General features: G+C 41.7%; 1 protein-coding gene across 1 annotated transcript in view; it reads right to left on the bottom strand.

Moving 5' to 3' along the window:
- Positions 1-10421, bottom strand: part of fbrsl1 (fibrosin-like 1) — a 257829-nt gene extending 247408 nt beyond the window's left edge. The window contains exon 1 of the mRNA XM_083784806.1: positions 9209-10421. Coding sequence (XP_083640932.1) covers positions 9209-9520 — 312 coding nt within the window. The 5' untranslated portion in view covers positions 9521-10421. The remainder of the gene's footprint in view (positions 1-9208) is intronic.
- Positions 10422-20201: the final 9780 nt, after the last annotated feature.

Below are 20201 nucleotides of genomic sequence, written 5' to 3'. Positions count from 1 at the left end.
ATACAATAAGTTAGCTCATGTATAAGCGTACTGTATGTATACGTACAGTAGCTGTGCACAATGCACATGTGCATGTGTGTGTGTGTGTGTGTGTGTGTGTGTGTGTGTGTGTGTGTGTGTGTGTGTGTGTGTCTGTCTGTCTGTGTGAGAGAGCGCATGTTCATGCTTAAAGCTCCACAGTGTGTGACTGTTCGGTAGCTATGGGGACGTCCTGTTGGCATTAGGAAACCTCTCTCCCTGGGACGTGTTAGCCAATGAGCAGCTGTGCCTCAGGAGGGGCTGTCTTGTTAATTAAACCTGGAGCTGTTTGTCAGCAACAGCATATGATACACAATGCTGCTATCACTACCGATGTAAGGAGAAAATGGCAAGGAAGGATTGCAGCGGTCCCTGCTAAAGAGAAAAGAAAGCATGGGCCGTCTGTAGAGTCAAGACGTCTTTAATACTGCAATGCTGCTGCAACATTAACTAGTGTGTCAGCATCTTCTGTGCTACTTTCAATATGTCTACATCATAGACATATCTGTATTTGAATGAACACATTTAACGTGTCTAGGAGGTGTATAATACCTAGTCTGTGTAGATATTAGTCTGGAATCTCTATGTGGAAACTGCATTTCCAAGGGGCGAATTAAAACATTTGTGATAAAGCTGCCCCATATTTGCATTCTGGGCCTTGATTGGTGCACCACAATTTCGGGGGGCAGGGAAATCCAATCACAACCAGACCAAATCTGAGGACTTCTTCACTGACAGATTCATCTGGTCTCCATGCTATATACTAGACTGCTGACCATTGTATGTCAGAACCACTCTGAGGAAAACAATCTTGAAACACTGGGGTAAGGGTTTCAAACTTATTTTGCCCTCTTAATAAATACATACACAACTCATAGTCAGACTCTTTTACTCTAGGAAACAGTACTGTGTGAATGTAATGTGATATATGACAGTTGTCAATATATATCTGTATCAGTGTCGCCTACCTCCCATTATACAGGCTGACTAAAAAGCTGAATAACTCGAAATATACGGAGCTCTCCATGGTTTGGATAAAACCCGCAATGTTCGGAGGTCTTTGCTGATTATCCGGTGGTCTTGGCGCTTTCTATAGCAAGGATGGCTTAATTTTAGCTCGCTAGCATTGACGCTATTTATTTAGCATTAAAGATGGATGCCCAGACAGGATGTCAGTCCAGCGTGGGCTACATTGAAATCGGCTCAGCAGTCTGCGGTTGGCTCTGCGTCCAACAGGAGGCAGTATATGGGTTAAAACTGTCCAAATATTTGTGACGCATCAGCATGTATACTGTACTGTGCTGTTTTGTAATTTGTCAGCTAATCATGTCATCATAACAAATTTAATTGAGTATTAATTCCAAAAGCCTACACTGTATATCTGTTTTGGGGGAAATAAAACTTTTATCATTCAGTATTTGTAATAAAAGGATTCTGTCATCATGGACCAATGGCACATCCATTGAACAGTACCATGATTTGATAAATACTTTTCCCTCGATTTGGACAGATATCTCAAATTGAAATTAAAACAACTTAAATCCAATCCAACACCGATATCATAAAATTGTAAAATGACATGAATAAATGTGGATTACAAGAACCGTAATTTGTAGGAACACTGACAGCACAGCAGTGCTGAATGTTGGCAGAACCAACAGCTGTTGGCAGGGGAAGACAGTGGTGTTTAAATGTTACTGTAACAATAATAGCTTTGAGTCTCCATACAGAAGCTAATGAATAAATCATGGTTCTTGAGGCAGATGGGTGTAAATGTGTTTTCATACCAACTTCACTAGAAAGCTTTAAGAATTGTAAAACTTTCTGATTGGTGTTCAGTGTTTCTCAGACAGCAATTGCTACTGTCACATAAACTAAATTTGGTTTATGTGTGATACAAATGATTATGTTGTATTTGATACGATAAGAAATGGAGCCGATGGCTTGATATTGTACTTGTCTTTTTTACCTTGTGCCTTAACATTATGATTTCTGCTTCTTGAAAAACAAAGAGACAATTTGATAAGGTTTGGCTGCCCCTTGTCCGTTATTTGAGTAGAAGCACTTAATGGACAGGATACCACTGATGTGGTTGACTGTATATCATCATTTCAGATGTTGTTTTCCATGACTATAACTATTTTATTCTATGCAGTGTCACTGAGCACTGTGAGCAGTATGGATGGGAGGGACTCAGGGTTTTATTTTTGTCTGTTCTTTCTTTCCTTCCTTCGTTTGTTTTTCATAAAAAGAAAAAAATATACTATACTTACTACTGTTCCTAATAAAAATGTATTTGACAAAAAATAAACATTTTTAGCTGTTGCAATAGATAGCGTCACTATTTGCTGTTCAAATCAGGTAGTAATATCTGGGCATGAGAGAAACAAATGATAAACACCACCTCATACATAGCCACAGCAACAACTGTGAGGAGAGTACACAGGGGTATTAAAATACTGTAGATTAGGCAGGGGGCCACAATAGTAAGATTACTTAAAGTTGGGGGCCACAAAAACAAAGTAACGATTTAGCGTTTTACCGGAAACAAAAGTTGTATACATTTTCAGTGGCATATACCATATATATATATATATATATATATATATATATATATTATCTTCTCACAAAGACGCTTCCATGCCATGGACACATTGAATACCCATTTCCCATTTTCTCAAAGTCAAAGCCTGTGCAGTATAAAGGTCTGGCACAGAGACTAAACAGTCACCAAAATTCTCAAATTCTCAACTAATGTAATTTAACTACAATAAGGTATAATTGTAGAGATAAGGGATATATGCGTCCCATCATGCTATAATAGAACCAAACTCACAGGAGGCTATATGGGATGATTGTGCCGCCAGGCGGAAAAAGCCAATCACAGACACGCCGCAGGATGTGTTACTGCATGAACAAACTCCCCACGCTTTACAAGTTCTCCTATTTGAAACAGATCTGTTGCAGTGCCTGCCTTGGCTCTTACACACACAGTGTCTACTGACGCACACAAAATAAACACAGGGAGACCAAGAGAGAGCAAGCATAACAGAGACATGCAAGAAAGTCATTACACCACCAATCCTCAACTTCAGTCATTTCCACTATACCAACTTATTTTCAGTTTTTAACAAAAGGGACAAATTGCGTCACAATTCTGCTAATTCATGCAAAGTATGACTCCATCATATTAGTATTAAAGGGATTGTGACATTACAAAAAAGGTTTTGGAATTGTTCTTGTTTTTTTTTAGGTTTTCTAATCTCAATTGCACCCAAAAAACATGAACTTTTAACATTCAGTAGATTTTCTGTGATCTGGGGTTTTCTGGCTCAAACAGGTGCTCTGATTTGCCGGCAGTAAGTGACATCACTTACTGCAAATCCCATATATGTCAATGGGATTTGCCAGCAGATGTCACTGTTTTCACTGTGTTGCCTGTTTTCATTGTAGCTCAAAAGGCCCAAAAAACCCCAAAGAAAACTTCAGACCACAGAAAATCCACTGAATGTTCAAAGTTCAGGTATTTTGGGTGTAATTGGTAATTTTGGCACTGTGTCCTTGACAAATGGAACTCCACAGGCTAACCAACCAAATGCAATAACCATTTGGAGTCAGTGCATATTAAATGGTAAAAATAAATGGTGCATTTATATAGCGCGTTTATCCAAGGCGCTTTACAGAGATTGTGCATTACATTCACCCATTCATACACCGATGGCAGCGGAAACCATGCAAGGCACCAACTAGCACATCGGGAGCAATTAGGGGTTCAGTGTCTTGCTCAAGGACACTTTGACAGTAACTCTGGGGGAGCCCGGGTTTGAACTGGCAACCTTACGGTTACCATCCAGACACTCTACCCCTGAGCCACTGCCGCCCCAGTTAAACTAAACAGAAATCACAGGCCAGGATAAAGAATCTCCCCAAACAAATCTGTAAATTCATGGCAAAGCAGATTAACAGATGGATTTGGATTAAAGAGAGGCAGAGAGAGAGAGAGAAAGAGGGATTTACTATGGCCACGTCACTCACACAGCAAGGGAAGCAAATCACACATCTTATTACTATTGTGACAGATGGATAATTGTGTGATTTTATTATCAGCTTGCCTGTTTGATACCTACAGAGAGGGTTAAGCTGTGTTAAGGACTTAATATAAATATTTCCCTGCTGCTGCTGTCGGGGAAAAGCTATAGTAGGATCTCCATAACAGTGACAGGTTTTCAGGAATGAAAATCAGCATGATATGCCAACAAAATATAAAGAGCTTTTTATACTTCGAAATGTCGACAATGTGATAAATACTGTAATTCAGTTACACAACTTCCAAGTAATGGAATGGAATGTTTTTTTTTCTCTAATCCCGGCCAAGTACGGTAGGCCTAGGCTATCAAATATTATGGAAACGTTTCCACTTATTTGTGCATACTAGTACATAGGTACCCCAAGATGCACAAATATATGAATGAATATGACTCTCCACATCCAACATATGGCCAGCTGTACTGTCACTTCACTACGATGTGGTTTTGAAAAAGGCTTCATAATTTACTTAAAGAGTTTAGTAATTTCCATTCTTCAAATGAAGTAAAAAACCTGAAATTACAGCAAAGTGCACTTATAATGTATTGTACACACAGCGCTCGCAATATGATACCACCAATCATATGTGTCCTGTGTCCCATGTTCTAACCACTCTCTTTGCCCTGTCTTTTCTGTCTCTCTTCCCTGTGGTGTCCAATAAAACAGAAATGACAAAAAAGTCCCCCCACCCCCAACAACGAAAGTCTCACATAAGATATATCAGTGACAGCAGAGCAGATGTGTTTGTCCTTACATTGCAGGAATTGTCACTGAATCATTGCTAATACTTTCTCATCATAATAAGGTGGTTGTGACAAGGCAGCTCTGCTTTATTTGCACGGTTGATTTGCACAGGTAGGTAAGCGGCTTTCCCAGAGAAAGTGGGGCTGAGTGGTGTGTGTGTGTGTGTGTGTGTGTGTGTGTGTGTGTGTGTGGGGGGGGGTGTGTGTGGTAGCGGAGGTTCAAAGCAAATAAACGCACCATAATCAAATACAGCCGGTGCCACAAATTGCTTTGGGGCTATAATGAAATAGGTTACGGGAGCAGGCGAGACAGGCGCAGCGGATTGAGCCTCATGTCAAGGGAGCGTGATCCCATCAATGCAAAAGCCTGAGTATCACCAGCGTCATGCCAAGTGTGTTTCTGAGTCACCTGTATGCTGTGGGGAACTCCCGCGCTACAGGATGCCATGAATAGGTTCTTTTTTTGTAGTCTCTGTGACCAAGAAATCAACACTTTGTGACACATGAGTTAAACATCTCCCCAGAATGTCAGGACCTAGAGCTCCAAGGACCAAATGACAGGGACAGACAAAATGGGCAGGATCAAATCTGTGACCTTTCAGATACAGGACACTACTACTATGCACACTACTCAGCCGGACAATCTGCCACCGGGATGAGATCAAAGTGTCTGGGTAGCTGGGTCTGGAATTTTCTGCTTAGATCTCATTTTAACCCAGCACATCACTATCACATGTCAATATCCTCGGGTAGTAGATCTCACAACTGCTGCTCTTTGACTTTTAGGGCAGTTACAGAAGGGTATGTTGACCAGGCAGGCTCAGCCAACCCTGAGAGAACATGAGATTGATATCAGTGGAGTGTGAAAGAGCAGGATGGCAGCCCAGTGCTAATGAGACTGTGGCCCAGCTGTACGGCCTCCGACATAAACACAGCCATGTTGGCCATCCGTCACTTAGAAGAGGTCAAGAGGACCACACTCACTTGCTTGCTCTTCGCCAACAACACTGTGTGGGCTCATCGGAGCATGATGAGATAGGTCACTTACTATTGCCCGGTTCAATGGTGCCGTGTCCTCTGGATATTTGATAAGCAATGAGCACCACTCGAGCCCACACTGACAGCAATAGAAGACAAGTGACTGATAGGAATGCTTGCTAATTTTACTATAGTACAATACATTACATACTCAATACATATTGTAGTAGAATAGACTCACTGATCTTCAATGCCATCATAGGGGCAGCCTTGCAGATTTCAAATAAAAGCCCACTCGCCAGAATGTGGAACCTGTGGCCTACTTTAAGAAGTAACTTAATAAAACTAAATGTAACTGCAGTAAAGTGAAATTGAAACAGAGTTCATGACATGTGCAAAATTGTGCATTGTTTTCTGTGTGACACAAAAGTGACCACATTATTATGTTTATTTGTGTAATTGTGTGCAGCAAACTCGTTGGACCAGACATAAAATCAGCAATGTACGCAATTGTGCACTTAATTGCAAGACCAATCCACTGTCATCAGCAGAAGACTATTTGCATGCAAATCAGACCAATTACCAACAAGTAGCTGACATGCTAGTAGCATCTCATATGGAGCAATATCATGCTTCATTTGTTTGGCCTGGAAACATAAGCTTGTCAGTTGAGTGTAACATTTCTCCTGTATTCATTGCGAGCTGGTGTAGCACCCTGTAGAGAGACAATCAACACCACTGCTAGGTAAAGTGTGAAATTAAAATGGCAGATTAATATTGCCATGTTTCTCTGGAAAACACAAAGATGCTTGGTGTATTTTTTCAGAATACGCTAAACATGAACACAAGAGACAACAAGCATCACCTGGACAGCTTTAACACCACAAGTTCACAACCTGCACTAGACGCTGTTTAGATGGAAGGTTTTTAGTATGATTAAGTACCCAAACAATGTTTTGAGCAATGCAGTCTGGGACAAATCTGGGACAAACACAGATGAATGTGGAGGCAGAACTAAAATGACCTGCGACAAAAAACAAAACAGAAATTACACTTCCTTTACGGTGCGTAAAGAAACTGCAACATGAAGCCAGAGAGGAATCACTAGAGTTTATTCCCTAGATTTCAGGAATTCCCTTGTGTGATACGAATTCAACCCATAACTGGGACCAAAAACAATGACAAATGTGGAAGCAAACTACACAAAGCCACAGGGGGAACACTGTGGAGAGAGTTTCCTTGTGTCAGTAGGGCAGGGTGCTTTGTTCCCAGGAGCAGAGCAGAGGCACCAGCATGCTGGCTGGATCATGCCAGTGAAGAGCACTTTGCTGCTGCCGTGACATCCCCAAAGACATCTATAGTCAGCAGCTGTCACAGTATACAGTGGAATACATGCAGCACCAAGGGCATACATACTGACACACTATCACTATGTGATAACACAGCTCCTCGCACTCATGGAAACTGATTTGCCTATCGCACGGGCGCGCACGCACACACACACACACACACACACACACACACACACACACACACACACACACACACACACACACACACACACACACACACACACACACACACACACACACACACACACACACACACACACACACACACACACACACACACACAGTCACACACACACACACACAAACACACAGGCATATATTCAATGGGCAATACATACAATCAACACAATCAATATATTAAAGCACAACATTCAGACATTCACACATTGAATCTTAAACTGATCAGACTCAAAGCATGTATGCAATCCAGTTCACATTCACACTGAAAGTAAAGCATTTTATTACAATATGATAAAAGCACACACACACACTTTGTATGGACACTCCTTCAGCCCTATCTGCTTTCACACCCAGCATGAAGAGGCCAGGCTAAATGGAACAGCAATATAATTACTGATGACCCAGACTGGCTCAGCCTGTTAACAGATGGAAGGTGGCAAATTGATGACCCACTCCCAGTTACGGAATCAACCTTTTGTGTATGTGTCCATATGAGTCAATATACATACAACTTCTCCACACAAGTAATAGTGGCATTGCTAACTCTGGCAGCGTGCTAATGTTGTTCATTCTACATTACTTAACGATACATGCTGTAGTCATTACATACAGTCAGTACCTCTTACTGGATTCTGCATTGCAGAATCACTGCTGCACTTTCACTATAGTTATTGTTTCCAGTTGCAAAGGCTCATCTGCGGTCTAGTTGGGTGACAAATTCCAGTTCATCACAATACCGTTTTTAGTACAGCTTAAGCTTAAGAATGAATTGCTGTATTAACCCATTCTGACGGGCACCCATTTTGGTATTAGCATCATGTTATGCTTTAGCTATTTAAAAATAGCAGATCTACAAGCTCATATCGCGCCACCGAGTGGCGCGATACGAGCTTGTAGGTCTGCTATTTTTGAAAAATCGAAGAGCGACTGACATTTCCAGAATCTGATCTCAGGTCAGAATGGGTTCGTTAGACCAGCGTGTGTCCAGTGGAAACCTCGTATGAATCTGATCTCAGGTCAGAATGGGTTAATGCATGAATGATGCCGGGTATAAACTGTGCATGAAGGGAGACCTCTCCAGTGGCTCCCATTGCTCCCAATGTATGCAACACTAATGCATTATAGATGCACGCAAGGTGTGTGTGTGTGTGTGTGTGTGTGTGTGTGTGCAAGAGAGAGAGAGAGAGAGAGAGAAAGGGAGAGTGACAAGCTGCAATTGTGGTAAATAGGTGATGCAGTCTACATGGGGAGGAGAAAGGTCAGTGAAATGAAGGGGCCCATGGTTTGAACTATGACCTTTTAAGTGGTGTAACCATGTTACAATACATTGACCCCAGAGGTTCTGTATTATGGCAGTGGCTACGGTTATTAAAGGTACTTATTAACATAAACACTGCTACTGACTGTTATTAAAGCTAAGCGAGCTAAGCGAGTGTAAGGGCCGGAAAGTAGGACAACCTCGGCCTTGTCATTTTGTCCTGAAGGGAAGACTGTTACTTGTCATTTGGAACGAAGGCTAAATGGGATTAAAGAGATGAGAGAATTGACTGGATGTAGTCTCATAGGGTAAACCCAGAATCAGCATCAAAAAGAAAAAGATGTTGATAACGTAAAGAGTTATAAAAGAAATAGCCCATGGTGTCACAGATATATGACATGATGTTCACAGAGCAAAGATATCAGCAGTGCAATGACAACTCTCCATCAATCCCTTTAGCCGTGGAGAGCACTCCAACCAACAACCAACAACCACAACATGCACCAGCAAACATCGTCCCATAAAATCAAAGCTTAGAACTTATATAATGCAAACAAAAGAGCCGTGTTCGGCATAATGAACACGAGGCTTACCTCCAGGCAGTCCAGGCTTGTGAAACTGGCTATAGCAAATCCATCAATGATATCTTCTTCTTGAGAGCTGGATTCTCGTCTCTTTCGACGAGGGGGGCGACAGGCTCTGGCTGTGGGTCTGGCTGAGGCTGTGGAGTGTGGAGCCTTTTTTCCGTTCAGGGAGGCGGCGGCATCTCTACCGGGACTTTGCTCTCTGTCGGAGCAAGACGAATTCTGGTTCGGACTGCGGGCATCTTTGCTACCGGCCTCCCGCCGCCGGACCCTCTCGCGTTTGGACCGGGATCTCCGACTTTGCTTCAATTTGCCATCCATTTTTAGAAATGTTGTAATAAAAAAAATCACTCTTAAAACCAACCTAATCTATCTGCTCTCTTTCTCTATCTCTCTGTGCGGTCAACCAAAATAACACACTGACTGGCGTAAGGCTACGCTCTGACAAGACGACAGGGTGCGTGTATAAATAACACAATTATGAGCTAATAACACTCGAGGAATGACCTTGACTATAAACCTCTCGAGTCTCTTACAAATAAATGTCCCAAGTATCCCATACAAGCGAGAAAGCGACGCGAATCCTCCCGTAATTTATCACAAAGGCAAACAACGTCGACGCGTCCTTCTTCTAAAGCAGGTGCAAAAACGGCCAAATAGTTACAAATCGCACAATTCCACTCGCGTTGCAACTTTGTTGCATTGCAATAACACAAACGTTACCAGGCTAGCTGCTGCATACCGCAGACAGCGGAGAGAAATCGTGTCGCTGCCCGTTGTTTTCCGCCACCCGATCCATGATTCCGCTGTCAAATAACACGCTTGGTTTCTATCCGTCAAAAACACTCACGAACACTAAGCACCAATCGATCACGATCGCTAAAGAAGAGAATTATACAAGCACTGACAAGTTTCAACGCAAAGCCATATTCCTCTATGACAAGTTCCACCGTGAACGAGGGGCAGGGATCCCAAGTCTGGAGCTACTTATGCGCAATATTTTTTCCTAAATGGTCCAATCGGTCCAAAAAGGACAACCATTCGCCGTATAATCAAACTCCATTACGTGTGTGAGCGGTCTGTTCCATGTTGAATAACATTAAGTTTCGTATAAATCCACTCTAATCGGTCCACGGTTGCTCAGTTGCTCGTGGCTCATCGTATTTTCTCTTCGCATAATAAGGCTTTGATAAGTGTCCTTAAAGCGACAGGAGTGATTAAAATCTCCTCTGCCCTCTTAGTCTTATCCCCTCTTCATCCGAAATTAAGAGAACACTAAAAGCTTCACAGATCCCACACAACTGACGTATTTCCGCCACCCTGCAATTTACCCTAGGAAGGAAGCCAATGTAAAAATAATCATTTTCTCACAGTCTCGGCTACACTTTGCCACAAGGCACTATTTTTGTGTCTGTGTCTGTCAGAGGGGATGCCTCATCATGTCATTTCCACGCTGACGTTCTGCTGTCAGCAATAGAAATGGTGGGTGCACAGTCATCTGTCAGATTTTGACAGCTTCCCAGTATGACCACACTGACATTAGCTATTATCACCTCCTGCTCTGCTTTCTCTGTTCAAATGATGTGTAGTGTAAGTGCTGGAATGATTTTTTTTCCAGGTGGTGAACATTTCTACACCTTGTAAATCCATTCATAAACCTATTTGTGAGATGTCAGATTTGCAACACAACATATGGCATTTGCTCAACCTTTATTTTCTTCCTGCAAAGTGACAGGTCTACCACTTGAGCCACTAACTCTGGGAGTCAAGCTTGCCTTTATACTTAATCTTAGCAGTGCCACTGAATATTGGTTATTTTCATGAAAAAATAAATAAATCAGTTACAGTCAGTGGAAAAAGTTTAGGTTTTAATGCCATGCGCTGCGGCTACACAATGAATGGAGCCCTATAACCCAGTGTGTCAATGGCATGCCCTACACATAGATTGACCACAGTTTATTGCACAACATTTTACCGGTAGGTATATAAATTACTAATAATGATTTTATAATCACTGGATAGAACTAGCCGAGCCAGGTTTAACCTGGCGTGGCTAGTTCCAGTTCCATAATCTCACAATATGAGGTTATTGTCCTCCCAGGATACGAAGAAATGCATGATGGCGGTGATGCTACATGAACAACAATCAAGTTTCAGCATTTATGGTTATCCATTTGAAACTCATACAACACACTGCTTGTTCAGTATGCCTCTCTTCCTCACAGAGCCTATATATACAGGCTATACTCAATGAAAAATAATGTCCTGAGCAAATTCCAAATTGGCGTTTTACAAAATTATCATACAAGACACCGTGTATATTTTCACCCATAGTGTAACTGATAACCAAATAAACAGAAACAAAAGCCTTAATGTTACAAGGGTCTGTAGTGTTGGAGGTACCCGGGGGAGGAAAACAACCTTTGCTATCATAAACTCAACGTACACTATAACTGTAGACTGCTGAACCCGATTTTCCAGAGTTAATTGATGGAGTCTTTCTCTGCTATAAACTTGAGATGCAGAGTTTTATTTTATTGAGCCTGGATGGCACTTTTGATAACTTATGAGACATCATAGCTTTTCCGCTGGTTCTTTGTGACACGTCACATGTTTGCATCACATGACCGGAAAAACCAACTCATGTAGGCTGTAGGGGGGCAGTGGAAAGTCCCCACAATGGAATCCTATGGGAGGAGGCAGCGCGATACGATCGTCTGTTTTTCAAACTTTTTCTTAACGGATCGATCATGGATTATCTTCCGACACTAGGACAGTCTATTTTAAGGCAACTGTGGGTGGAATCTGGAACGATGTACAACATTGGGTGATTCTTCAAAGGTTAGTGAAAAACACCTGCAGTCAAGGGGGGATTAAGATTAATTAATTACGCAGTCAAAGTGTTAAGATTGGCAAAACAAACACAAACACACATAAATTGTTTCCCTACAGCCCAGGGTCAGACAGTAATAATAAATCAATGAAAGACTGGCAAAGACAATCTGAAAACAGTCTAAAGCACCTGGCATCCAAAGAATAACTAGCCTACAACAACACTATCATCTTTTGCACAGTGAATGTCACCACCATCATCATCATCATCATCATCATCATCAAAATTCAAAAGAGAGCATATATCTAGACTCAGGCATCTCTCTAGATTCTAGAGAGATGCCCTCTCAGCCAGCTGGTTCTGGGTCTCACAAACACAGGCAGAGTAACCAGACAGAAACTCCACTAAAATAAACCAAATTATTCTAAACAGAGAATATGTGGCAAAACACCTTTAGCACTGTGACTGATCTAAAAGGAAATCCTTGCAGACTCAGTGATCACAGCCTCACAGCTGACAGAGGTCACCACGAGCAGACCTGGCTCCCAAGAGAAGACATGCAGACTGTGCACACAAAATGAGGTGGAAACCGAGCTGCTTATTTTTTTACTATCTGCCAACTGTTCCAAGACATCAGAGACGGAGATGTACCACAGATTATACAAAAGAAAAATAATTTTTCTGTGTTATTGGCATAAAAACGTGTACATTAAACTGCCAACACAAAAGCAAGATTTGGGTTGTGATAGGAAAAGGACACCCAAATGAATACGCAGTCAACCGTCTACTATATTATGTGTGTGTGTGTGTGTGTGTGTGTGTGTGTGTGTGTGTGTGTGTGTGTGTGTGTGTGTGTGTGTGTGTGTGTGTGTGTGTGTGTGTGTGTGTGTGTGTGTGTGTGTGTGTGTGTGGGCGGGCGTGTGTGCGTGCGTGTGTGTGTGTGTGTGTGCGTGCGTGTGCGTGCGGAGATATAATGAATAATCTCCTACCATTTCTACTCAATTAAATAATAATAATTAAATTGCCTTCCTGTGTGGGCTGCTGTGTGGCATGGGGTCAAGTATGGTTCCAATGCTGAGATAATAAACAATGACTCTTGAGTTGAGCAGGTACATAGGAGAGGACAGGCAGTCAGATAGAATCAGAGGAACTCCTGACCTGCACACTGTCTGATGTTCCCTATATTGTTTAAATAACATAGGTACGTACAGTATAGGAAGCCCATTGTGCTCATATTTTTATGCCATTCCCAACATAATAATGTAATGCTGCTATTGCTAATTTACAGAATAATAATAAAGATGAGACAGAGAGGGAATGGCAAATTAGATTCAGATTGATACAAGTACACAGTATATCTTCTCAGCCAGAACGACATAATTAATCCAATGTGAAAGGCAAACTATACATTAAGCATTCATTTAAATTGTATCCATTTATCAGATGCTGTGTTCCAGAGCAGCTCTAACATCTTGTCTTAGTTAAGGACACGTGTTGATAGACAGATTACTTGAAAGGCTTAAATTGTGTATCTCACTGTCCCATTTTCTGCACTCAAGAGGGACATCATAAACAGGTAGACTATGCAGAATTAATACTTTTAATTAAAAAGAGACTTATTTGCATGTAGTAACGCTAAAGTTACAAGATCCAGACAGAAATAATTATAAAGTTCTGATTTCACGCAAGTGCATTTTCCTTTTTTCTGTGCACCTGCAAAGGAGCACATCAAAATGCAAAAAGTTACTTTTTTATGCAAATTGAGCAGACTGCAGGTGCACCGTCTCGTTAAATTGTTCAGAGTACTGTGAATGATTAAACCAGGGAAAGAGCAATATGAGCAAATGCAATAACACTTGTATGCTCTCTTAGGTTACACGCTGACATCTAATACCCATTTATGAAACTGTTATACTGTAGTTAGTGATTCATGAGTTTATTTCTGGTTACATTGCAGTGACCTGACCATAACTATAGCTTGTAATAGGTGTGTGAAGCTCAGAAGAAATGCCGCTGGTGGTTTTCAATGCAGAAGTGGCTATGCCCTCCACTCCATTCACATCAGAGCAGTTTAGGATGCTATCACATCTGTGCCTCTCTTACTGTCTTTCACATTTATGAACTATTGATTTAAAGAAAGAAAGAAAGAAAGAAAGAAAGCTTGCTCATGTGTAGCTGACACTTTCACTGCACTGCAGCATGTTCTTTAATATAGTCATGCAAACAGAGTAGTGTAGGTTGCACATTTCTAAGGGTGTCAGCCAGTGTGTAAATTCCTGATGCATGTGTATGTGTGTGCGTGTGCGTGTGCGTGTGCGTGTGTGCGCGCGCGCGTGCGTGTGTGTGTGTGTGTGTGTGTGTGTATGTGATTTGAGTGCACAACAACCAGATTGGTGACAATGTGGATCTTTTGGGGGCAAACAGACCTCTTTTGTAGAATGTAACTCCAGCTCATATTCCTGTTACTTTAACCTGCCTAAACCACTGCTCATAAATGCTCCACTGTTTGAGCAGCTTTCAAAGAACTTAATTCAGTAAGGAGATTAAATAGTGTGTGGGGGGGGGTACAGGTATGGAGAGAAGGCCATGGAGGAGAGGGAAAGAAAGAGATTACTTCTGTTTCTTCCATCCTACCTTTTTTTCTGGGAGCTTAATCCACAGCTACAGCCTGCAAGCTCCCACACATCTCTGGTCATTCACACAGAAGTCTCTTTGAAATGCTTAGCTGTGGCTGGCTGGTTCGCATGCTGGCTGCTGCGGTGGGTGGCTGAGGGTAGTCAAAGCTAAAGGGTGGGAGACAACCATCAATATTTCTGTCTTTTATGATGTCTAAGCAGGCAGAATTGTATTTTCTTTACTTTGACACATTGCTACAGTAAAAACATCATGATGGATGACAGGGTGAAGCATTGTGAGCTTATTTTCACTATTTCTAATGCAGTTTCAAAATATTGGCTATGAAGAAAATATGGCATGATTTTATGATCACTTTCACCTGAATTCACCCTTAAGTCTATTTCACAGAGACAAGTGGTTTACATTATTATTAATCATTCTGTAAATGATAGTATCTGAAAACAAAGTAGGGAGATGGAGAGGGTGGAAACATATCATCTAGCCAATAACATTAAACTTTGCATGACAGATTAGCCTTAGAGAGAGAGTGTAACTATAGAATCTAGAAGGCCCAGGGTTCAATCCCATGTGATCCCAAGTGGTTTCTCTGTATAAGTGACTTCCAGCAACAGATTGAAACCTTAGCAGCTCTGATATATGAGAATCGGGATTAAGTAGAAATACTAAATTCAAAGTTTTAGACAATTAAAGACAATGACACAAAAAGAGAATGCTAGAAACACAGGTTTTGCCATGTGATGATAATGATAAACACATGTACTGCATAATTCAGATAGGATAGAAAAGAAAAGCCATTGGCTTTCAAATATCATCTCCTCACATCCAACCAAGGATATAATTTATGCATTAAATGTATGACAGTCAGACAGTACAGAATGCTTATATGAAAACTGCATAGATACAGTTTTGATAGTCGATGGGTTATGATTTAAGACGTCTCTATTTAATGCTTGACCTATAACAGTGTAGGGCCTGCGACATACTAGCGTCATTTCCAGGGGGTATGCTTGTACAATGTACATCATATCCAGGGGGTGTACTAGTACATCAAGCTGCCTCTCTACAGAAGCAGGAGATAGGCTCCTGCCCTATGGATCTCATGGCTCGACAAGGCTTACATATTGTAACAGTGTAATTACTGCCCATCATTCAATATCTCTAGAATGAAGAGGATCCCTTATGGAAGTTAATATTTAGTACTTTGAAATGTTCTTGACCGGGGCGCTAGCCCCTCCTATGCCCAGCTGTGTGTCTATGTGTACCCCATAGCAATGATTTGATTGGCTGAGGGCTTAAAAAGGATCAAAATTGAGGACAGAATTGTGAGGACACCAAAAGTGATTGGCCGGAATGTGATGATGTATGATGATAAGAGCGTCCCTCACTTCACACGAGTGTGATTTCTTTAATCTTATGCAATCCTTCATCACTAGAGGTTAGGGCCGTAAATCAACTGATTTTCTTGCACCTGATGCCTTGATGACTCTTGACGACACATTGAGGTAAGACAACACACTCCATATTTGGGCATAGCTGCATTGGGAACTCCTTATATGGTTATGGCTGAGTCATATACGCGAGCGTGATGACATGGCCCGATGTGACCGGCCAAGCCCTCCCTTAAGCCAATTTTAATATAAGAAGAAGATATTTTCTCAATAATGAAAATCTCATTCTCAAAATACATTATTCATCATACGCCACCGGGCTCAGTAGAGTGCAATCCTATGGAAAGCAAATGCTTTTGTTACAGACTTTTTATATGGAGTGGCTGGATTATTATGAGTGAGACATCTCAACTGTTCTGTTACATACTGTCACAGAGGAATTACTGCAAGGAGGACCTAAGTCTGTGGCAATATGCCTATAGGGGCTCTGCCTCTGTGACTTATCATGGAGTAATTCAACTAGTTTGGTGGCAATTTACAGGCAGACTCAACAAGAAAAGCCCCATGCCTGGGGGCTTCAGGCAACAAGCAGTCTCTGGGGAGACCATGGCTATGGGCTAGGCCCTGCAAACTGCTACATGAAAAATTAACCTGCTCTCTCCAAACACTCTCCACACGCACGCACGCACACACAGCTTGTGTCTCAAAACCTGCCTACTCATTCACTTCATCTTTTGCCCCTCCATCTCTTTTTCTTCATCTCTCTGTCTCTTTCTTGTTTTATCATGTCCTACCCCCTTCATCTCTTGTCTCTGCTCTCCTTTCTATCTGTTGTTTTCTTGGTTTAGCACTTCCTTGCACCATCCACCTCTCATCCCTCTCTCCCTTTTCCCCATTACTCACACTCAATGTCACTCTCCATCTCATGCTCTCTCTCTTTCTCTCACTGCCTCACTGTCTTGTTCTGTTTGCTAGTTTCTTTGTGTAGATCTATCACAGAGTATGTTCCACATCTTCTCTTCAAAGACAAGATCCCTTTGTTTCATGTAAGGTTATTAATAGACTCTCAGATGTAGTCATGTCAGCTATTGTGAGTGTAACACAAACATGTCCTCTGTCACTGCAACCGTGAGTGGAATACGACAAACCGCTCTGCTGTATGTTGTTACTAAAGTCAAATGAAAGGCTCCGGTCAATGTGACCATTAATGTCATCGAGGTTAAGCCATTTGCTTCCGGAACCACATATTCCTGTTGGCCTTGGTTTGTCTCCCTCCTGTTCCTTCTCCATGTTTTCTCCCTCTCAGATTGCCAACTCTGTCTCAAAATAGATGAACACAGAGAAGAGTACTGTCTATTGTCTGTAAGTTCTGAAACAATGAAAGACAAGATGATGGGTATCCTGCTAGCTCAGCCAGTTAGTGCACATCGCTATACCACATGAGCGGGCACAGACGTACATGTACTTTATAGTACCATGTTTAAATGCACTCACTTCTCAGTTATTACTGTGCTGTCATTCCATGTAGAAGTGCTTAAAAAAAGAGGTGACAAGAAAAAAATTGCAGGGCAACAGATAGCATATACACACAGCAAGGTGTCAATAATTCAACGGGAGTAGAGGTTGTAAATCTAAGCGCCTTTGGATGTTTCCATCCGCCAGGGAACAAAGTTTAATCAAACAGAGAGATTGGCCCCAGAGTGAAGGGTGCGCGCGCGCGCGTGCGTGTGTGTGTGTGTGTGTGTGTGTGTGTGTGTGTGTGTGTGTGTGTGTGCGTGCGTGCGTGCGTGCGTGCGTGTGTGCGTGCGTGCATGAGAGAGAGGAGAAGAAACGAGCTGAATTTATTGGCAGCTCTTTCAAACCAGCACTTTGGTTTTTATTACCAGCATCATTCAGGGTGAAATTAGTAATGTGACCTGCTATTTTAGAGAAGTTAAGAGATTGATGTGGATAAATGTCACGTTAAATGTCATCGTACAACAAAGTACGCTAGAATGTTGAATTAATGCAAGCTACAAAGGAACCTGGCCCTGTTTTATTCTCCCCTCGTTGTCTTATTTAACTTTGAGTGTCCTTCATTCAAAGTCTCATATTTCTTGGTGCTGCTTTTGAGTGAAATGCTGTAATGCTTTTTATTGATCTTGTTGCCTGGTGCTCTTGCTGTTTAGTAACATTGTTTTCTCTCTTCTTCTCTAGCATTGACAAAGTATGACAGCACAGCTTTCCATACAGCATCTCTAAGAGGCAGTCAATATTTATCCGGAGGTGCTCTACGATTTCCGACAGCTGAGGGATAATCAACATCATTTGTACTGAATGTTGATATTTAACACAATGAAGGCTGCAGTGCACACACATCTGCCAACATTTCAGCCAACAATTATAGACTATTTGCATTTTATGTATGTAATATTGTAATATAATAAATGTATGCCCCATAATGCCGTCACACACTTTGCCTCATTGATAATAAGAGCAGTGTTTTGGACTCTGTGGACATAGTTTTACAGACAGACACTGACTGTATGTACGATGTGTATGTATTGAGCATGGCATCAAAACTAGGGATATTAAACTGGCAGCCCGCAGGGCGCCCCCTTGTGGCCCCTGGAGGAATTTATATATTTTTGTTTTTGAGGGCTAATGAAAGTTACTGGTATGATGTGCGATATGAAGTGTGAGATTACTAAATCACAGTAATCCTTAATCATATATTCGATCATATTCAAGGGAGATAAATGAGACTAGAGCACTGCAGATGGCAGGTGTGTGTGTGTGTGTGTGTGTGTGTGTGTGTGTGTGTGTGTGTGTGTGTGTGTGTGTGTGTTCGTTAACTGTTTCTGCGCCAGTGCTATAGTGGCCACTAGCGCGCCAGTGCCAGACGTTTTTGAAAAAACTCCTAAAAAGGCTGACAATCAGTTCCGGTTCAAACAATGGTAAACATCCACTATAGCTATTTCACAGGTCAGGTGGAGACGTGGTCCGATCGGGGAATAATTGTTTTTATCACATCTAAGTCAAATTAAGCTCTAATCAAGCCCCAAATATCGCATTTTGAGCATATTATGATCCATAATGCACATAAAGACTGCGCGTATTTTGGCTGTTTTTAGGTAAACGTCATGGTCCGTTAGCTAACGGACCGTACTTATTTATATTTTTTCCCCTGGATTATGGGGAATAAAATCTCGGGATGCCGGGCATGGTATCCATTGCAAAGGTGAATTAATCTTGTTTTCTCGGGCATGGTGCGGAACCAGTTAAGCTGGTGCTCGTTGACGCTCGTTAATGTCAAGGCAATTATGTGTAATTGTGTATGCACTATGCACTGACAAATAGGTCTACATCTATTCTAAGGTAGCATATCCAGTACCTGTGTATAATATCCTGCTCATTACTGTGCACAAATGTATTATGAAATCTTCGTGTTTAAGCACAAAATACATTTTGAGAACCCACACATTTTGCTGTGCGGCCCCCCCACACACAATCATTCTACAGTTGTGGCCACCAGACTAATATGAATACCCCTGGCATGAACAGTTGCAGCTGATTGAAACATAAATATGCAACCATGGCAATTACACAAATTAAACACAACAGGAGACGCACACACTCACTCACGCAACGCAAAGATTATCAGCACCACCCACACATCAATAGAGTAGAACCATCTCAATACCAGCGCCCACACCTCAAAGAGAGTATAGTACCGTCTGAATACCAAACATCAAATGGTCAAATAGAGTACCTTCTGATTAACAGTACCCACACCTCAAAGAGAGTAGTACCGTCTGAATACCACACATCAAATGGTCTAATAGAGTACCTTCTGAATAACAGTACCCACACATCAAACAGAGTAGTACCGCCTGAATACCAGCACCAACACATCAAATAGAGTAGAGTAGTACCGTTTGAATACCAAACATCAAATGGTCAAATAGAGTACCTTCTGATTAACAGTACCCACACCTCAAAGAGAGTAGTACCGTCTGAATACCACACATCAAATGGTCAAATAGAGTACCTTCTGAATAACAGTACCCACACCTCAAAGAGAGTAGTACCGTCTGAATACCACACATCAAATGGTCAAATAGAGTACCTTCTGAATAACAGTACCCACACATCAAACAGAGTA

Source organism: Protomyctophum parallelum, assembly GCF_964188405.1.
Source record: "Protomyctophum parallelum genome assembly, chromosome: 15".
Lineage (NCBI taxonomy): Eukaryota > Metazoa > Chordata > Actinopteri > Myctophiformes > Myctophidae > Protomyctophum > Protomyctophum parallelum.
The sequence above is the reverse complement of the archived record's forward strand: the minus strand, read 5'-3'. Positions and strand labels throughout refer to the sequence as shown.